General features: G+C 38.0%; 3 protein-coding genes across 4 annotated transcripts in view; 1 reads left to right on the top strand and 2 right to left on the bottom strand.

Moving 5' to 3' along the window:
* Window positions 1-14011, bottom strand: part of knl1 (kinetochore scaffold 1) — a 17978-nt gene extending 3967 nt beyond the window's left edge. Inside the window, exons 1-19 of the mRNA XM_035679282.1 lie at window positions 13718-14011; window positions 13065-13100; window positions 12848-12884; window positions 12671-12730; window positions 12371-12453; window positions 12235-12287; window positions 12121-12142; window positions 11932-11975; window positions 11771-11823; window positions 10910-11594; window positions 10485-10537; window positions 9598-10201; window positions 9336-9388; window positions 6604-8973; window positions 5738-5867; window positions 5583-5641; window positions 5399-5497; window positions 5196-5311; window positions 4809-4899 (exon numbers count right to left, since the gene is read on the bottom strand). Coding sequence (XP_035535175.1) covers window positions 4809-4899; window positions 5196-5311; window positions 5399-5497; window positions 5583-5641; window positions 5738-5867; window positions 6604-8973; window positions 9336-9388; window positions 9598-10201; window positions 10485-10537; window positions 10910-11594; window positions 11771-11823; window positions 11932-11975; window positions 12121-12142; window positions 12235-12287; window positions 12371-12453; window positions 12671-12730; window positions 12848-12884; window positions 13065-13093 — 4641 coding nt within the window. The 5' untranslated portion in view covers window positions 13094-13100; window positions 13718-14011. The remainder of the gene's footprint in view (window positions 1-4808; window positions 4900-5195; window positions 5312-5398; window positions 5498-5582; window positions 5642-5737; window positions 5868-6603; window positions 8974-9335; window positions 9389-9597; window positions 10202-10484; window positions 10538-10909; window positions 11595-11770; window positions 11824-11931; window positions 11976-12120; window positions 12143-12234; window positions 12288-12370; window positions 12454-12670; window positions 12731-12847; window positions 12885-13064; window positions 13101-13717) is intronic.
* Window positions 14012-14086: 75 nt separating this feature from the next.
* Window positions 14087-16593, top strand: knstrn (kinetochore localized astrin (SPAG5) binding protein). Its single transcript, XM_035679285.1, has 9 exons — window positions 14087-14166; window positions 14494-14554; window positions 14649-14772; window positions 15204-15233; window positions 15324-15423; window positions 15626-15740; window positions 15841-15902; window positions 16159-16233; window positions 16342-16593. The coding sequence occupies exons 2-9, from the start codon at window positions 14533-14535 to the stop codon at window positions 16468-16470; spliced, it is 657 nt and encodes a 218-aa protein (XP_035535178.1). The 5' UTR covers window positions 14087-14166; window positions 14494-14532; the 3' UTR covers window positions 16471-16593.
* Window positions 16594-16715: 122 nt separating this feature from the next.
* Window positions 16716-18922, bottom strand: part of LOC118341101 (adhesion G-protein coupled receptor G2-like) — a 10844-nt gene continuing 8637 nt past the window's right edge. For both annotated transcript variants that reach the window (XM_035679284.1, XM_035679283.1), the window contains exons 15-18: window positions 18412-18680; window positions 18229-18322; window positions 17834-18126; window positions 16716-17342 (exon numbers count right to left, since the gene is read on the bottom strand). In XM_035679284.1, coding sequence (XP_035535177.1) covers window positions 17194-17342; window positions 17834-18126; window positions 18229-18322; window positions 18412-18680 — 805 coding nt within the window. In that variant the 3' untranslated portion in view covers window positions 16716-17193. The remainder of the gene's footprint in view (window positions 17343-17833; window positions 18127-18228; window positions 18323-18411; window positions 18681-18922) is intronic.

Here is an 18922-nt window from a genome sequence, read left to right on the forward strand (position 1 = left end):
AGGGAGGCCCCGTGTCCCTCTTTAGACACACTCTCTCCTCCATTCGTCACCCTCCAGGCTATAACTAGCCAATAATGTGTGTGTGATGCGGGGAACTTGTATCATGCGAAATATATAAGGCGGTGGCCAAATTGAGCAGTTGGGACCAACTAACTTTTAATGAAAGCACAAAGATCGCCTCGGCCAGATGTTAGGGCATCTTTATATTAAGATACTTCATATCGAGTATGTTTTGGCTGGCGCGCGCAGATACCCGCACTCTCCAACGTGGCAATTAAGTGTTTCTCACACTCAATCTGCGAGGACCGATTTTCAAAAGGCGCGATGCTTGAGTCGATATGTTGCATCAGGCGGCGGTTTAGAGGATTTAACGAAGATGGAACACGAGACAGAGAGCCCAGTGCCTCAGCGTGTTGACCGGTGGCGAGTTGGTGTGGCTCTTCTTCTCAGAGCCTTTTACTCCTTGTCTTGTCCCTTTGCTAGGTCCATGGTAGACATTGTGAGAGACATGGTTCTCATATGTTAGTATGCTCATAAAGACTATATATAATAGAGTGAACAAGATAAGTTGCTCTTCAGAAAGTAGTGACGCATAAGTGTCAGTATGAAAGAACTGCTATATATATAGATGGCAAGGTCGCGTGTGCAATGTATAACCTTAGTAACCTTAGTTGTAGGCCTGGTCGTACAAAGTCTCCCGCAGTTATAATGATAGTGCTCTTATACATTCACTAGACATATTGTACGAGATGTATCAACATTGGTGGGATCTTCCTGAAGTCATATTAGGAAGCAGGACAAACTTGCACCGATATATGGGTATGCCTATCGCACAGAGGAGCATTAAACAGACAGTTGGCTTGAAGGCACGGAACGATTGAGGGAAGTGCAGCTAATGAGATGGTTGAATGATGTTTAAATGTGCTTTAAACCAATTGGATTCGTATATTGTAATCTAGGGATATGTAGAAATCAGGTTCAGAGGTAGTCTGTTTTGTTTCTTAATTTTTTCCAGTTTCCTCCACCTGAGTTATCGCATTAGGTTTGTTTATTGTATCCTGACTGTTTTTGTGACCTAGGACTTTGCTCACCTATTTCTGTTAAATATTGAATGTGTACCTAATCTGAGACTGCATCAGTTGATACAAGGAACCCGACTAGTGTGAGCTAAATCTGTTTATTATCTTTTGACCAATGCTTGGCTGTCTTTGTTGTAATATAATGAAACATAGATAGACCGGTTTGAAAATATATGTTACTCTATACCACGTTCTGTAAATGCGCGCGATCGAATGTGTAGACAGTACACCTGCCCTTATAGATTATTTATCTTTTTTATTTTAGTTATTGGTTGATGTATTGATTTTGTTTATTGATTCTATAGAGGTTACACGCTCCTACTCCTGATGCGATATTTTTGTTAGTAATTTCATAATTTTATATTCTTTAGAGCTGTCACTGTATTGTAGATTAGATTGCTTACTCCTCCCACAGAGAAAGTAAGCAGTGTATAGTGCTCCACTGAGGCCCCTGGCTCATGGGCGGCATCCTGGAGAAGCCGGCTGGTACGTTAGATGTCACGGAATGAAATTGAGTTCGGAGCTTGGTATATAGAAAGGGTTGGATAATAGTCTTATTTAATTTTGGGTTTTTTGGCTATGTTAAGTCAACATAACACAAGGGCAACCATTATGGTGATGAAAATCCAATAAACCACCATACACTATGTCTATCTTTATACCCAATGCTATTATATCACAAATCAAAGGCCCATAATATCTCACACTACTCCCTCTCATAAAACTATAATCCAGCCTTTAGTCCGATTCGCTCGTCATAATAAGTTGCAATAAGCGTCATCACACCAGAAGAGGATTAATGTAACTACCTGTCAAAAGCGGCGTCGACATTTAAATGGTTATGGCAGAAACAACAAACCCTATAGAGAGGCAAACAAAAATGATCATAGAGGAATGGCAATAAATAATCAAGTATAAGTGAAAAAGGATTATTTTATATGGACATGAGAGATATACTAGATTATGGGATTTGTTCTATTTCCCCTATGTGTGATGATATGATATGCTAATAATTTCACTAGTATAGTTATATCGTTTTGGGTTGATAATGTGTTTTTCATTACCTTTCCTTCCCCTTCCTTTCGTTTCGCTTGTCTGCAGTATATACATATTGAGAGGAACCGTTAAGCCAAAGAACTGGGATGCAGAAGTAATGTGTATTTCTAATCTTAATATCTTTAAAGTCCGATCCAGATATGTGGTTGATCTGTGGCAAACTCGGATATTGAAGATGCGCACATTCTTGCGATTTTGTCAAATGTCAAATGTTCTGGTTTTAATTGGTTTTCAGATCTTTGCAGATCGATGTTGCTTGCCTAGTACTTATATTGGAAGGACAGCATGGCTAGGATTTTTTGTTAAATTTGTCTTTGTGGGATGTGTCGTTGAGTGTGGTGAGTTAACGTGGTTTCGGGCAGAGTGGATTGACTAGTTTCGAGGCATAGAGATCTGGTGGGCGTTCCTCAACTGTCTGTTTGACTATGATGTTGTGTATAAGTCTGGTTATGAGATAAATAATGAGATAGATATATGCTAGCGTACATATATTAACATATCCGTTTATTGATGATATATTTCCCTATATAAATGATTTCATCTATATGTCTGATGGGGCTTAGGGTATGGATGCGCGGTGCCTCAGAGAGTCACATTATGAATGAGAGTATACACGCTTGTGGTGAGAAGATATAATATATGTTAGGTGACATAGGTAAGTCTGATACTTGTGCTCTTACTAACATTGTTCTCATGGAGGACTTTTTTGTTCTCTATATTTTTCTACAGCTGCGTCGGTTTTAGTAAACACAGATGGTCAAGGATGCTGGAGATATTTGTCTGTATGGTTGGATAAGCATCTTATTTTCAAGTTTTCTGTTATCTGTTGTTATTCGTTATTTAGACTGTATACTGCCACTTGGTACAGGGCTGAATGTCAACAATATAAATTTGTTGGTTTATTTTCTTGGGCTTTTATTGCTCTTCTATATTTTCCATGGCGCATCAGTAATGTCATGATAAGGTACCCTTATCCTTAAGAAAACAGTCTGTTATACCCAGCCGACAACTATGCACAGAGGTTTGTGTCTTATGTACGTGGGCAGACATTGGGGGATTTGTGTTTTCAAAGTTTCCTTTTAACAATTGTTTTTTGTCCCACATGGAAATTTTTTTTTTTTATATTTTTTTTTATGGTTGTATAGGAATATATTCGATATTGTCTTGTGTTATATTCTCTTAGTTTCTTGTATATGATGGTGTTGAAATTTTTATTTAATCTATTCTATTTCAACAGTTTTCAATATACATATATTCGATATTATTTGTGGTTTCTAGTTCTGATGATTTATGTATCTAAGAACTAAATAGAATCATATAAATAACAAAATTGGATGTTTATGATTGCTAATATCTAAGATCTGTGTAATATTGTTTGTGATATCATGTATTGGAATTAAAACGGTTTTGGTTCAAATCTTTTGAACTCGTTGTGTTTTTATTCATCTGCTCACCTGTCTAACTAACACATCCAATGTAAAATGACATATTACGTCAATATCTGGTAGGTTTCTCAGTAGCTGTGATTATTTGTGATGCATAATATACATTTAATGGCGTTGGCATCTTGAGCAGAATGGACCATTTCTTTGGTTATTGGTAATTGTAAAAAATAACTACTTTACATAAGACATTTTCTAACTAGATGGCAGAAGTCTCAAGGGCATGCGCTGCCTGTTCAGCAAACTGCTTCTCTCAGTACATTGAGAGAAGCTGCCTGGGTTGGAGAAGTATCCAAACCAGCCAGACATGTTCCAAAGGGTGAGGTGTGAATGGAGATTTGTTTTGTTGATTTTTTGTTGCTGCATGTTGCCTCGTTTTTGTCAGACTTGTTAACTTAATCAGCTACACTGAAGCTTTCAACTGGAGGGTCTCCCCTTTTGTATGGCAGGCTTGTCTCTCATGACGTGCGGCCTGGGGTGAGTCTGCCCTGTCGTTCTGCTTAGGGAGAGGAGCTAGCGTCCTGCTGGAAAATGTTGGGGGGGTCTAAGGCTCAACGATTCCTTCGAACCATCAGCCTGTGTGGACACTCAGTAAGAACTGGCTGTCCTTAACAAAAGATCTAGTTAAAAGATTAGCGTGTGCCATATCATCAAATATTTAGAAGAAAACAATCATTATTTCCCTTTGTATCATTAATCTTTTTTAGTTATTAATGATTGAGGGATTCAAAATAATGCAGGATTTGGACAGACACGATCTTGATTATTATATTGCACCAGACACTATCTTCTCCTCCGTGTTTCCCTCGTCCCTCCCCAAATATATGCCTTCTTCTTTCTTTCTCCAGATGGTCACGATTTGTCTCAGCAGTCTTTAAGGAAATTTTTGTGAGATTTGAGAGTCTACAGAGTCTGCCATGTTTATAGAGTAGCCCAGAATGGACAAACCAAACTCTGACTCTAAATAAAGGCCTGTCATGTTGCTTGTGCCACTGTAGTTTCTCCTATATGGTTGCAAGGCTGACCTGTATTCAAATGGTTGCAATTTGCAACTTCAACACTAAATGCCACTAAATCCTACACACTGGTCCTTTCATAAAATTACACTTAACTGCAAATTATTTGTGGTTCTGTTAAGAATTCATACTGCAAACATGTCACATAAATCACAGTCGTCTTGGTAACAAAGAAAACTGCAGCTTGAAAAGAAATCTAAGTTGAACTTTAATACCTCTTTCTCTGAAGAATTTTTCATTTCTTCCCACAAAGGTCTATTGACAGTCTTCAGTGGTTTGTCTAGATCTCGCATTCGCTCCTTCAGCCTAAGAAGAGAAGAAAATAGGCCTGTCTTTGAGCTTCAGTTGTAATATCAGAATTTTCAGAAAACACATATTTTGAACTTCTTCTAACAATTTACACTGCTCTTCACATTACAAAGCTGTCAATCAACAATTACTCTGTAAATCTTAAGGGATCTTTTCAGGTTTAAACGTAAAATGAGACAAGAACACCTCTCACTGAAGAAAAAACTACCGTAATATGGTTAAATGTGACAAACTACTATATGTATACTTTAATATTAGTCTTAAATGTGTAATACAATCTTGAGCATACATACCCCTCCACCTTCTCTGTAAGGTTCAAGACGTCTGTCTCATACACCGCCTGTTTAGGACGGTTGATAAGCCTGTCTTTTAATAAATCCATCGGTGTGCATTCTGTGTCTGACAAAAGCTGCAAAAACAAAACAAAAAGTCACATCACCACATCTGGCTGATACCTTTCTATATATTTCTTTATTATAAATGAAGATCAACCTACTCTGCCAGGAAGGACACTTTGCCGAGGATTATGGATGACAAAGTCTATGTTGAAGAGTTTAAAGAACTCTAACACTGTGATGGTGCCATCATTGAGTTTCTGTAATCGAAAACATTGAATAAATAACTGACATGAAAATAATAACATTAAAAATATACATTTAGAAACAATGTCAGTAATATACCTTCTGCATGTCACAGGCGTAGTCTTCAAGTTGGGATTCAAACAGGCTGTGCTTGAAAGCTGAAAAATAAAAATAAAAAATTGATTCAGAATCTAGGAAAGGACAATAAGGATCTTAATGATACTCAACTACACTGTGAAGCTATAACAACTTACAGGATTCAAATGTAGCTTCACATCTGATGCTGGCTGTGTGACTGCTGTTGCAGTAATCTGTCGTCTGTGTAGTCATGCATGGAGCTGTAGTAATGTTACTGTCACACTCTACAAGATCAGACTGTAATCCCTGTAAATGGGGAAAATAGAAAAACAAAAGTAGCTTTTAAAAAAAGAAAACACAAAAATCATAACAATAAACTGTAATATGATATACCTTAAATTCTCAAATGAAAGTCGATATTATATTAAGAGAAGAGTTAATTAATTAAAATTATTAGGTTAATTACCTCTCTACCAGATTAACTTGTATACTGTTTTTAATTTGCTGTTTTTATATACCAACATCCAGGCCACTAGACAACGCTACAGTAATCAAAGCCTATAAATGGTGATATTAAAATATGTTTTTTTTTTTTTACATTCTATGTACTCCTGACAATAGAATAAGCCACTATAAACCAATATAAAAGCCCACTTTGTTATTGTGATACAAAGTTTTGGTCACACCACCCAACACTAATCAAACTTGAAACTCCTTAAAGATGTTTGAGTTTTCACATATTTGTATTACGGTTTAACCGTCTCACGATACATGTTTACATTCCTAGAAACAACAGCATTTGGTAAACAGCAAACTTAACCATAATCAAAATGGAAACTATCCGGAATAATAAGCAAATGAAAGTTAGAGAAGAATAACTCGGAAGCAGAGTGGTGAGTATGACATGACTAGGTCTTTGTACTAATGGAAAAGTCTAATTTAAGGCACTCTCTCTTATATAATCCTGGTTTTCTCTGCAGTTAAGGTGAAAAATGACCCCAGGCATGATTTGAGAATTTACAGTACTCTTAATTTGACTTACCATTTCAAAGTCGGTAGCTGTCTCAGTGGATGCTTTTATTCTCTTCTCGTCCTCCGTATTATTTTCATCTACTGGCAAAGGTCTCTTCTTTACATGGACAGGACTAATGAAGTCCTGTTCAAATACATCATCCTCTAAAGGCCCATCCACGTTGAACTCCTGGGAAGGATTCACTTTTCCAGTGGCTTTCTGAGGACTCCTCGTGTCCAGCATTTCGGACATATCTTCACAGCTCCCAAGCTCTTCATCGTAAATGTCGCTCACATCATTGTCAAAGTTGGTCAGTTGATTAGTAACATTCACAGTGAGTGTCCTTGTGTGTTCTCCCACTGAATTCACCTTTTTTGGATCATCGGGTTTGCTTCGTTGGGGGAGTTTGGCCTTAAAGCCTCCCACTGAGAGTCTTGACATTAGTTGTTTGGTCTTCAAGTTGAAAGAAGTTGTAGTAGTAGTAGTAGGAGAGGGTTCTTCTCCTTCCATAAGACATTGAGCGTGTATGTTTTCTTCAGTGTTTACCAAACCCATTTCAAGTTCAGCCTCCACTACAGGAAGAGATTTGGTTCTGTCTTTTGAGTTTTTGTCCATGTCATGTTCCAGTTGAGGCAAAGGTGTTGTGCAGCTGTCCAGGGCATTAGCATCAGGAGCTGTATTTATCATGTGGCTCAAACGCCTTACTTTTGAATGAAGATCGGCTAAACTCATTCGTCTAGACTTCCTTGAAGGTGCTGTATCAACATCATTGTTAACAGCACTGGGTGAACAAGCTTGATTTCTTGGTTTGGGTTCCTTCCTGTTATCAGTTTCATTGGAGTCAAGAAGATTAGGACGGTTTGTGATTTTCACACACTCAGGGCTGGACGATCCTAGTACTACATTGCCCTGTTGTGAAGTCCCCTCTGTTTTATTCAAATGGTCAGAATCAGGGCACTGAAGTGGCTCATCTATAGATGTTTGTCTCAAAATGTGGCCTGTCTGAGCTGTCATATCCATGCTTACATCGTCCTCTGCATAGTCTGCCATGGTTTGATTTACTGAATTCTCCATGGAAGCTGAAACAAAACCTGGAGCTTGCTTTGCAGTATCAGCCTCGGGCTTCTGCGTTTTAAGTGGGTTCAGGAAGCCATTTGCATCTACCGTTTCTTGAGGGGACAATGAAGTAGCTTCGGTGATCACAGGCTTAGCCCATAGGCCACTCGTTCTAGACAGGGAGTTTTTAAACCCTGGATCCAAAGTGTGTGTTGATGAAGGTCGATTTTTACTTGGACGACATGCCTCACTTTCTCTCTTCTTTGCAGATAAAGGAAAGTCCACATTTTCATGGGCGGATAAAATGTTAGAATCTCGGGGTGGAAGACCTGAATCTGAAAGCAAATTGCTGGCAACGTTTGCAGTGTTACTTTGTGTCACATTCATTGCTTCATCATTTGCCATGAACCTCATCGTCTTCTCTTTGCAAGAAGGTAAGAAGTCCATATTCCGGTGTGAATGCAGTTCAAAATCACTGACAATGTTTACAGTCTGACTTCTTGTCACATCCATGGCTGCATCTTTTGCAGTGAATCTCACCGTCTTCTCTGTCTTCTCTTCACATGTAGGTAAGAAGTCCACATCTTGATGCGACTGTAGGTCAAAATTTGTGGCAATGTTTACAGTCAGACTTCTTGTCACATCCATTGCTGCATCATTTGCACTGAACCTCACGGTCTTCTCTCCACATGTGGGTACAAAATCCAAATTTGGGTTAGACTGCAGTCCTAAATCACTGACAATGTTTACAGTCTGACTTCTTGTCACATCCATTGTTGCATCATTTGCAGTGAACCTTATGGTCTTCTCTCCGAATGTAGGCAAAAAGTCCACATCTTGATGCGACTGTGGGTCAAAATTTGTGGCAATGTTTACAGTGTGACTTTGTGTCACATCCATTGCTGCATCATTTGCACTAAACCTCACGGTCTTCTCTCCACATGTAGGTACAAAGTCCAAATTTGGGTTAGACTGCAGTCCTAAATCACTGACAATGTTTACAGTCTGACTTCTTGTCACATCCATTGCTGCATCATTTGCATTGAACCTTATGGTCTTCTCACCACAAGGAGGTAAAAAGTCCACATTTTGGTGCGACTGTGGGTTGAAATCAGTGGCAATGTTTACAGTGTGACTTTGTGTCACATCCATTGCTGCATCACTTGCAGTGAACCTCACGGTCTTCTCACCGCCAGCAGGTAAAAAACCCACATTTTGGTGCGACTGCAGTCCTAAATGACTGACAATGTTTACAGTCTGACTTCTTGTCACATCCATACAGCCATCGTCAGCAGTGAACCTCACTGTTTTCTCTCTGCAGTCATCTTCAGCATCAAAGTTGACCTGTGGAAGAAAAAAACAAAACAAAAACAATCTCATCAGTGTAGTCAGAAAACATCAATCTTGCAATGACATTTTAAATTAGCATTACTAATTAATTAATTTATTTTACTATACTAGGGCCACCATAAAAACTAAGTATTTTTCCATTCTCAGAAAGAAAGAAATATGCAGTATGAAATCATTGATTCTGCACAACTTGACAAATGCTCTTTCATGTGAATCAATATATAAAACACAGCACTGACCAAATAAAGCTCTATGATGTAATCTCATTTTAGTGCTAAAAGGTTGTGTTTTATTTAATTCTGCAATTAATAAATTCTTAAAAATTTAAGTATAAGTTAGTTTATTTTTAAGCTCACCTGATGTCTTTGCACCTTTGTCTTTATAGATGGCTTCAATGAGGTTTCCATACCTAATGTTGAGATAGGGAATAAAAAATTCGAAAAATAAGTGGAATTAATTCTGACATTGTCTTTATTGCCAAACATGTGATAAAATGTTTTTTTAAATCCATACATCATTGACATTACCAAAAATATATATTTTTATTCAAATGTTGCATTTATTATTATTTGCACATTGGTCAACCGTTTGAGTGACCAATGTTTGTGCTTTCCATACCTGCACTCTTCCGTCCTGAAGTCCTCTCTGGTTTCTTCAGACTTTCACGGTGAGGGTACATGTCTTGCGTTGGAAACAGAAACTGAAAAGGATCATCTGAGGCAGTGAGTACAGTTTGGACTGCTTCTGTCATATCCATGCTCGCGTCATTTTCAGTACCGATTGCACCTCCATTAAATGATTCTCCAAAGCTCCTGGTTGTATTCAGTGGCCGATTTTCTTTACTAACATCGGTTTTAAGCTGGGACAGGGAGCTGTTTGTGCTGACAGTTTCCTTAGAGGATGCAGCCGCAGTAGGAGGTTCCATTCTGGCAATCACTGGATTACCACTGGGGGCACTTTTTTCATAGAGATTTGCAAGGAAGTTTTTAAATCCTAGATCCACACCATTTGCTGATGAGCCAGGTGGACCACAAATCTTTTGTTTTCTCTCCTCCAGAGATGAAGCATTGTCCATTTTTCCAAGAGAGCAATTTTGGTTTGGTGGAGCTAATGAACCACTGGCAATGTTTACAGTGTGGCTCCGAGTCACATCCATGAACTCATCACCAGCAGTGAAGATTATTGTTTTCTCTCTGCATTCATCTTTTGTGTGAAGGTTGACCTGAAGAAGAAAAGACAGCATGTTATCCCATACTCACTGGCAAATTGCTGTTACGTATACTTTACTTTTCTGACTTTGCTGCTACTAATCACATCACTTTGCTCAGACAATAATACAATTTCAGTTCAAGTACAACACTAGTTGTGAGTACCGTATGTGTACTACTATTGCCTGTAATTTTTCTATGTAGCTTTTAGTTTCAGTTAATGTGAGTACATTACATCAGTGCAATATGAAAGATAATTTCAAAAATTCATTCTAAAAGCAAAGTAAAAGTACTCACGTCTTGTCTTTGATGAGAATCATGTAGAGGTGTGTTCTTCAAGGAGGTCATATCTACATTTGGAAATTGAAATGTAACGATTCTATTTAAACTTTAATTTAATCATAGGTTTTGGAATAATCTCAGCATCCCCAAAACACATGAAGATGCTAGGGCTGCACAATTAATCAAAATATTATCCAAATTGCAACATGGCCTAGTGCAATATCCAGAGATGTCCTTGCCTACAAATCTTGTTCCCCAGATGTAAACATGTTTGTTTGGTACAGAACCAAATAAATATCACATCTTGATGATTTTTATGCAAAGATTATCATTGTCAATACCATATTGTGCAGCCGTACAAGATACCACATATTAAGCCAAAGCAAGAAATATATTAGTATTCAATTAATGTGTGGATAAAAATAATAATAAAAAAATACCTTTAGGGTTGAATGATGCCAGCATTTTACTGCTCTGTTGTCGTTTGGTCTTCTCTGCTGTCTGTGACACTTTGTTGTCAAGGTGGGAGTACATTTCTTGTGTGGGAAAAAGACACTGAAAGGGATCGTCATCGTCAGTAAAACCCTGAATGCGGCCTGTCAGAGCTTCAGTCATATCCATGCTTACATCATCCTTTGGATAGAGTGCACTTCGATTAGATGATTCACCAATCATCCTGGATGTATTTAGTGACTTCGCCATCACAGCTGAAAGAGAGGTTGGTGCCTGATTTTCTTTATCCACATCAGCCCTGAGCGTTTTAATCTGGGCCAGAGAGCCACTCGTCTCTTCAGAGGATGCTCCAGCAGGAAGCCTCATGGAGGGTGTGTTTCTCTTCTCTGCACATAAATCCATGTTTCTGCTAGTGGTTAGTAGCACTGACATGTTTGGCATGTTCACAGTGTGACTTAAGGTCATATCCATGGATCCATCATCTGCAGTGAACATCACAGTTTTCTCTCTGCTAGTGGGTAAAACGTCATGGTTTTGGAGGGAAATATCTGCAAGTAAATCTGCATCATTGTTAATGTTTATAGTGTGACAGTGGGTCATGTCCATGAATGCATCATCCGTAGAAAACATCACTGTTCTCTCCCCAAAGTCATCCCGAGTATCAAAGTTGACCTGGTGAAGATAAGTGGGTTTAAGTTAATGGACAGAAAACCTCTGATAAACATTATTATGAAGAATTATAATAATATATTAAATATAAATATGCAAAGCAATTTAACCATTTTGTGGCTGTGACAATGGTAAAGAAACATATCATTGATGGAACAACAAAGTGACTTCAAGCTGACCTTATCCCTTTGTTGAGAAGTGTGTAGAGGAGCATTCAGAAGGGTTTCCATTCCTAAATTGAATTTGAAGACTTGAATTTAGTGAGAATGATTTTACACTGTAACAGATAATGTGAGCATTTGGTAATAGCGGGTTGAAGGTGACAACATAGTATCACTACCTGCAATTTGTTGAATTCTATCTTCAGTGACCGCCACCTGGACCCTTATGAAAAAAAACAAAAAATACTTTGTACCACACAATACTTTACCGTTGTTAAGACAGATAAATGTAACTGGTTTTGTGAGACGGTTATTAACAATATTATACAGCTTGTTGTGCAGAACTAGAAAGGATCAAGTCACCGTACCTATTTTGTGTGGCTGCCACTGCTGTGGAATAACACAGGACAGATGTTATTAAGCTGCTTGAAATAAAAAAATAAAATAAAATAAAAACATCACATACTGCATTACATACTTACTTGTCAATAAGTCTTGCAAAGGACTTCGGACAGGAGAGGCATTTTTTACATCCCTGTAAAGATAAAGTACTGATTAGGTTGAAATGTCAATGTTCTTGTGGGAAATTAAGTCGGATTTTTTCTTCTAGCATCTCACTTTGAGAACAGGAGAACATCGTTTGCAGGAGCAAAACTGACTCTTCTTGAATTCCTCTTTTCCACTGGTTTGGGACACTCCACCTTAGTGACAATAAGAACAATATATAAGGTAACATATAAATCATAAACAAAGTTATTACCACTCAATTTTGTCCTTGTTAGGAGTAATAATTGATAGTTACATATATATATATTATATATATATATATAGGTTGTAGTGCCATTACAACTTACAAATTAAATCTCCAGTTTTACATATAATTACAGTCCTAATCTTAAACTTAAGCAGTCCATTTACCGTATGTTCCTGTTGCTCTGGGTCAGGGAATCTGATTGATTTCCGCGGTGCTTTTAAAATCTGATAAAAAGCAATAACATAATAAATTGCAGACAATATAGTTCAGGCAAATGATGTGTTTAAAACAAAGTAAAAAAGTGTATACACTTTGTACATAAGATTATTTGTAGGACTGACCGAAGAAATGCGGCGCTTGGAGAATCCACTGCCTTCACTGTAACACAAACCATGAAACACTGTTTTCTTATGTGCATTCATCATTATAAACAATGTAAATACAGTCGTATCAAGAGTTCATGTTAATGGCCTAAAGGTAATGTATACACGGTTGTTTTGAGGTTCAGGCACAAAGCACACTTGGCTGCTCTCTCTCAATAACATCGTTTTCACTCACTCATTCCTAAAAGGATCCAGAGGCTCCATTTTCAACCTGTGAACAAATAAAAACAGTGGTTTATGCAGTAAATCAATTACATTTAAGTTGATATTTCACGACTTTTTACTGGAATACAACATAATTGGCCATCTTTAGCTAGATCAATACATTAATGAGCAAAGATATTACAGGACAGTATAGCAAGCCTGTGCTGTCAGGTTGACTAAGACTGCTCTTCAGTAGCCACGATAAGGTTGAAATGACCTCTCCATGGCATGAAAGTAAACTACAGAGTGTCCGTCAGTCAATCTGTGTTAAGAAGGTAACATTATTGAGCCTCAGTGGCATTGGGGACATGTGGGACTGGATGAGTCGAAGTGACATTATATTAACTTGATCATGTATGCGGGGTAATACGGTAAAGTTAACTATAAAGGGCGACTCTAGCTTGACGTGGATTTCCCCTTTTTGTCAACAAACACTAACGTTACATCTTCATTCGCAAAACTTCCAAAAATGATTGCATTGCAGTAAACAAACTGCTGATTACTGACCTCGCTAACAAGGATACAAACATTGTATTTAAGTGCACTTATTCACTTAACTGTTAACGTTCGTGCTCGAGTACCATTCACAATATGTACGAGAAAAGAAGACATTACAGGGCATACCTTGTAGTTGTTATGAGTTCCTCCCGTTTAACGACGGCCACGGTTTGTGTTATTACTGTTAAACTAATTTAAAATTGTTTTCATGTCGCCTTTGTTTTGGCTAGATCGATGAGGGACCCCAACGTCAACGAGCCTTGATGCTAACGTCTTGAGGTTTGAATTTAGCCGCCTACACGCATGCGCAGAGCACACTAGTCTACTTTCTCCCTTTCTTTCGGTTATTTCGGTTAAAGCAGTAAAAGTAACGAGTGTTAAAGAGTAAACACACACAGCTTTAATTAATCAAGAAAAATAATCCGCCCGACGACCAGAAATAGCGAAAATAAGCGTTATCGAGACAGGAAATGACGTCGATAAACCGGAATTGAGCGTAGAGGGCGGGACGTTTTTGAATTCGTGCGGCTCAGTTTTGACTGTTGACAAATCTCCTGTTTAACGTATCCATAAAGGTAGGCCGTGGTGTTTTATTATTGAACCATGTCACACATATTACTGTGTTTTAGTTATGTTGAACGCTTAACTTGCATCTAAGCTAATCTAACTAGACGTTCGGTATCTTTTTAAGTCCTTGTTGTATTTGGGAAATCGCACCAAACTCCAGTCAAAATGTGCCCGTTTTTACGTTCTGCGTTATAGGAAATATGTATGGTAATATGATAATTCATGATTTAGCTGTTTGATGAGAGATAACTTAGTTGAATTCTAGGTAAACGGCTAATTGAGTGAAGATGTCCAGGATAGACAAACCGGGTTAATCAGATTATGTTTTCTTGCAGGTGCCTGTGTTTGGCATTATATTTACTGCAGACAGAGCAATGTCTTCAAAAATCCCAAGAGGTGAGAATAATTAGCTATTTCTGCACTTTGTTGGTGTATGTTTGTCTTATGAAGCCAAACAAACCTGATGTTAACAATCTTTTGTGTTTTCCAGGTGTACAGTTACCTGCAGAAACAAAGAAAACCGGTCACAAACTTGAATCCAAAGACACAGCAACTGTATCTGGAACAGGAAAATCAGATGGCATCCTTAAATCTCAAAAAGAAAACGTACCAAGGTAAGAAGCTGCTAATCAACAATATTAAAGGTAAAAGTTGTAAATATACTTAAATAAATCCATTTAACTGTGACATTACCTGCAACCCGCATAGGTGGCATGTAACACCCGTCTGGGTCACTACTTAATAGTCATGACCCATAGTGGCACTCCATAAGATAATATAGATACTCCTCTGCCACAGGTAGACAAAATGCTGCTGTCAGAAAGTTACAAAGCAAACATTTTAGTCTTCAAAAAAACCTTGAACTAGAATTAAATACAGGGATGTCAGAATACCAGAAATGTAGTAATCAATATCAATACCAATACAAGTGAAGTTACATAATTCCTGTTACCCAATTTGATACCTTGGTTAAAAAAAAAAATCTAAACAATTCATGTTTGTTTCACAGCTATTGAATTCAAAATGTTTCACTTTTTTCTTCCAGAAAAAATGTTGCTCCGAAAGTTCACAAGGGGTGAGTCATACATTATGTTGCACATCCTGAACATTCAATGGGATTCAATGTTAGAATTTGTTTTACAGCTTTGTGTTGCACTTTCCATAGGGTCTCCACCAGGTATGGGCAACAGGCAGAGCTCAAGGAGCAAAATCAGCACTTGATGGCTACCAATGAGGAGCTGCTGAAAAAACTCACAGACACACAGGTGCAGAAAAGCAGGATGGAATTGTAACATAACTGAGTACTTTTATCGTGTTTTATTTTGTGTAATACATTGGTCAGGCTCCTAGTAGAAAGTGTCACTTATCTGTTTTCAGCTGTAATTTTGCAGCATTTATGTCTTTGTTTTTTTTTATCTTGTGCTGTTACAATCTATGTGCTTTGCTAAAGTTCTTGTTATATTGCAGCAAAGAGTAACTGAGTTGGAGCTGGAGTTCAGTGACCTTGAAAAGGAGAATGCAGGGGTACAGAAAAACCTGAAGGACTGTCATGTACTCCTCGTCGCAGCCAAAATAGACCCAGGTGAATATGTGTCCCCCATTTTCCAAATGTGTTTTTGTCAGCTGAATGTCTGTTGTTGCTTGATAAAAAAAATAACATAAGATCTCCTTTTGATTGTTAGTTTTAGGAGAAAGGGTTGGAGAAGCTGCACGACAAAATGAAGATCAAAGAAAGGAAGTCATGGTATATATAAATGTCTTTATTTGTGTACTCGATGATATATGTGCAGTCATGTATTATTTGTCATATGCTTTAATTAACTTTAAATCAAACCCACACAAATACACTACAAAAACAGAACATAGGTGAAATTACACTAGAAACATGCTTAAGGGAAAAAAAAAAATATATATATTTGTACACATTAAGGGTTCCAGGCTTTTGGCTATCATAGGCAGTGCCATCTAGCAAACACAACTTTCATTTATATCTATTTCAGGGCGTCTCCACAGACCTTCTACATGAATTAAAAGCTTTTGGAGACATCGCATCACAGCAACGTGCTCAGCTAGAGGTGAGTCAAACTCGTTGAAGCTTGTATGGACCAATTGCTATTTATAGTAGTCGATTTAAAGGATGGTTGGAGTGTATTTTCAATGTTCCTCATTTTTTACACTTATAGGAAATCCAAACAACAATGACAGAACTTGCTAAAGCACGGGAACATATGATGCAGGAGAGGGAGAACTTTTCCCTGGAGGCTGCTGAAATGGAAAAAGCCCTCAAGGAAGCAGAAGCTCTCTTGTTATAAAAGTGTATCATAATTTCTTAATTCAAAATTAGTAAAAAATAAACTTTAAAATAAATGAATGCATAATATGTGTTTCAATGTTGGTGTGGCTGAAACTGAATAAAAGATTCCTATTTCCCCGTGTTCCTCTTACTCAAGTTATTTTTTTGCCACCTCATTTACATTTACACAAATCCATTTCCTGTTTAATAAGCAAACTTATTAGTATTGTCCACAGTTGAGGATGTTTTGTATATAGGTCATACATTTAAAGATCAGATTCTTGGAAGTTGAGTTTAAAAAGTAAATGCTCAATACAGACTTAAAAATAAGTCTCAAAGTCAAAACTTAACAGCATGAATCATGTACCCTAGTAAAGATTGTACAAACCAAATTCTATCCCAAAGATAAACAGAAATTTAGTATTTAAGCAAATTTCATATACACTAATAACTAACAATATGTAAGGACAGGTGCCCATTACAATGCTATACATCAGTAGACTTTACAGTTAATTATTTGTAATTGCGTGTAGTCTATTTAAAGCTGATAGTTAAATTCCACCACAGTGAAGAAGTCACAAAGTACACTTAGTCTAGTCCTGTACTTAAGTACAATTTTACTTTTGTACTTTCTACTCAACTTTTTACTAGTTCGCAGATTTAGATTGTTAATACAAAATATAAATCAACAAATAAATTCCACCACTGTCTCTTCATCCCATCCCATTCGTCTCCCAAGGGTTTATTTTTTGGCTGGCATGTTGCCATAGGGGTTCCTAGAGCTGCCCAGGCTGGTATTAAGAGTGCTGATGCTGCTGCTGGAATTACTTTGGCCAGCATTTATCTCTCCCGCGTGGCTGGTGCTGTAGTAGTAGATGAACAGGAAGAAACCTGCCGAGCAAAGAAAGATGTTCACTTATAAAGATAAACTGAGCCTATGAATTTTGTTTTTGGCTTATCTCTACCAAACACTTGGTGCTCCCGTAGTTCTTAGGTTATCCATTTGTTTAATATGCTTGCCTTTCAGGTTTTATTGAAGTTAATGGGAGAATAATACAAGATTGTCTTTCAATGTCAAAATATAACTCCATGTGTTAGCCAAAGCTAGTAACAGATAGTTACGTTATTCTAAATATGACACATTTTCAGCTTTCAGTTTAGTTTATGGCACTTCTGACCGATGTCCAGGATGATGCTCGCCTACGTCTACAGACTGTGTGTGGAGAGGAAGCAACAGGACGCTGACATGTAGGATATTTAAGCTGTGAGTAAAGCAGTAAAAAACCTACCTACATGAACGGTGAGTCTAAAAGCAGGATTAACAAAGCAATAAACTAAAAACATTATTATTCAACATTGATGGATCACATCCAGGCTGATACCTTGGAAAGAATTGAGAACTGTGAAAATGTAGTAGGCCGGGATCCGGAGGACGCCGTAGGCGAAGAAGGCAAAACCCCATGTGAGACCCAGCATGCAACACAGTCCCAGGATGGTTACAATACTTTTGCCACTTTTGCCACTTTTGCCAATTTGCATTTTGCCTACGCTGGTTCTCTTGAGACAGAAGAGCCAGGACAATATGATGGTGAAGGTAGTTAAGGTGAAGATGAAGACCAACACATAGTAGCCTATGTTGACAGCGTAGTGGGTGTCACTGTCTGTTATCCAGCACCTTGGAACAGAAAAACATGCTGGTAAAGGAAAGGAAACATGGCTCTGTTGTATGATTGTTAAATATATAATCCACAGATGTCAAGATTATTAGCTAACTCACAGGGACACTTTTTCGTTAGAGTCATTAGTTTCGATGACTTGTTCACCATATTTTCCTATGATGAGCAGGATAATCCCGACTACACTTGGTAGTACTGGAAACGGACAAAGAAAAAAACCACTGAATTGCAAATGGCATGTCTATGGTCAGGTCAAACAGCAGAAAATAATGACGTGTACTCACCCCAACTGGTAATGGAGACTTTGAGTATGTAGCGACGGATGCCAATTTTGCCCCCCATGTACAGCTGCAGGCAGAGGTGGAAGGCCTGCACAGCAAACCAAGTGAACGTAGCCAACATGAAGTAGTGCATGAGAGCTGCCATGATCTTACAACCCACAGAGTTCTTCAGTTTTGCCACAGGGCTGTTGACCAGGAAACTGAAGTTCAGCAGGAACATGGCTAACACCAGGTTGATCAGAATCCTTGTGGCTTTACTGGCCTTCGTATTCCTGTGAGGAGAGATGAACATAGGTATCATGTAGTGCTATGTCTGGCCGTAAACTTGAGTTATGTAAGTAATATTTACATATTACATAACCATGTGTATATTTAGCTTTATTTCTTCACTTCTTTGGTAAGGTAGGTGCAACAATGGCCTTAAAAATGTGACCATACATGATGAGGTAAGGGAGTACAGAAGCCGAGAACGGCCATGGATTTTAAAAAAAATTTTTATGCACTGTTATCTCGT

The sequence above is a fragment of the Morone saxatilis genome, unplaced genomic scaffold, assembly GCF_004916995.1.
Source record: "Morone saxatilis isolate NCDOM2014 unplaced genomic scaffold, NCSU_SB_2.0 Contig7, whole genome shotgun sequence".
Classification (NCBI taxonomy): domain Eukaryota; kingdom Metazoa; phylum Chordata; class Actinopteri; family Moronidae; genus Morone; species Morone saxatilis.

What these genes read in the sequence shown, in the direction of transcription:
- knstrn (XM_035679285.1), top strand. Translation starts at nt 14,533, where the DNA reads ATGTCTTCAAAAATCCCAAGAG. An exon ending in GCTCCGAAAGTTCACAAGGG is followed by an intron (nt 15,234 to 15,323) that starts GTGAGTCATACA and finishes CACTTTCCATAG; the next exon opens with GGTCTCCACCAGGTATGGGC. An exon ending in ATCAAAGAAAGGAAGTCATG is followed by an intron (nt 15,903 to 16,158) that starts GTATATATAAAT and finishes TATCTATTTCAG; the next exon opens with GGCGTCTCCACAGACCTTCT.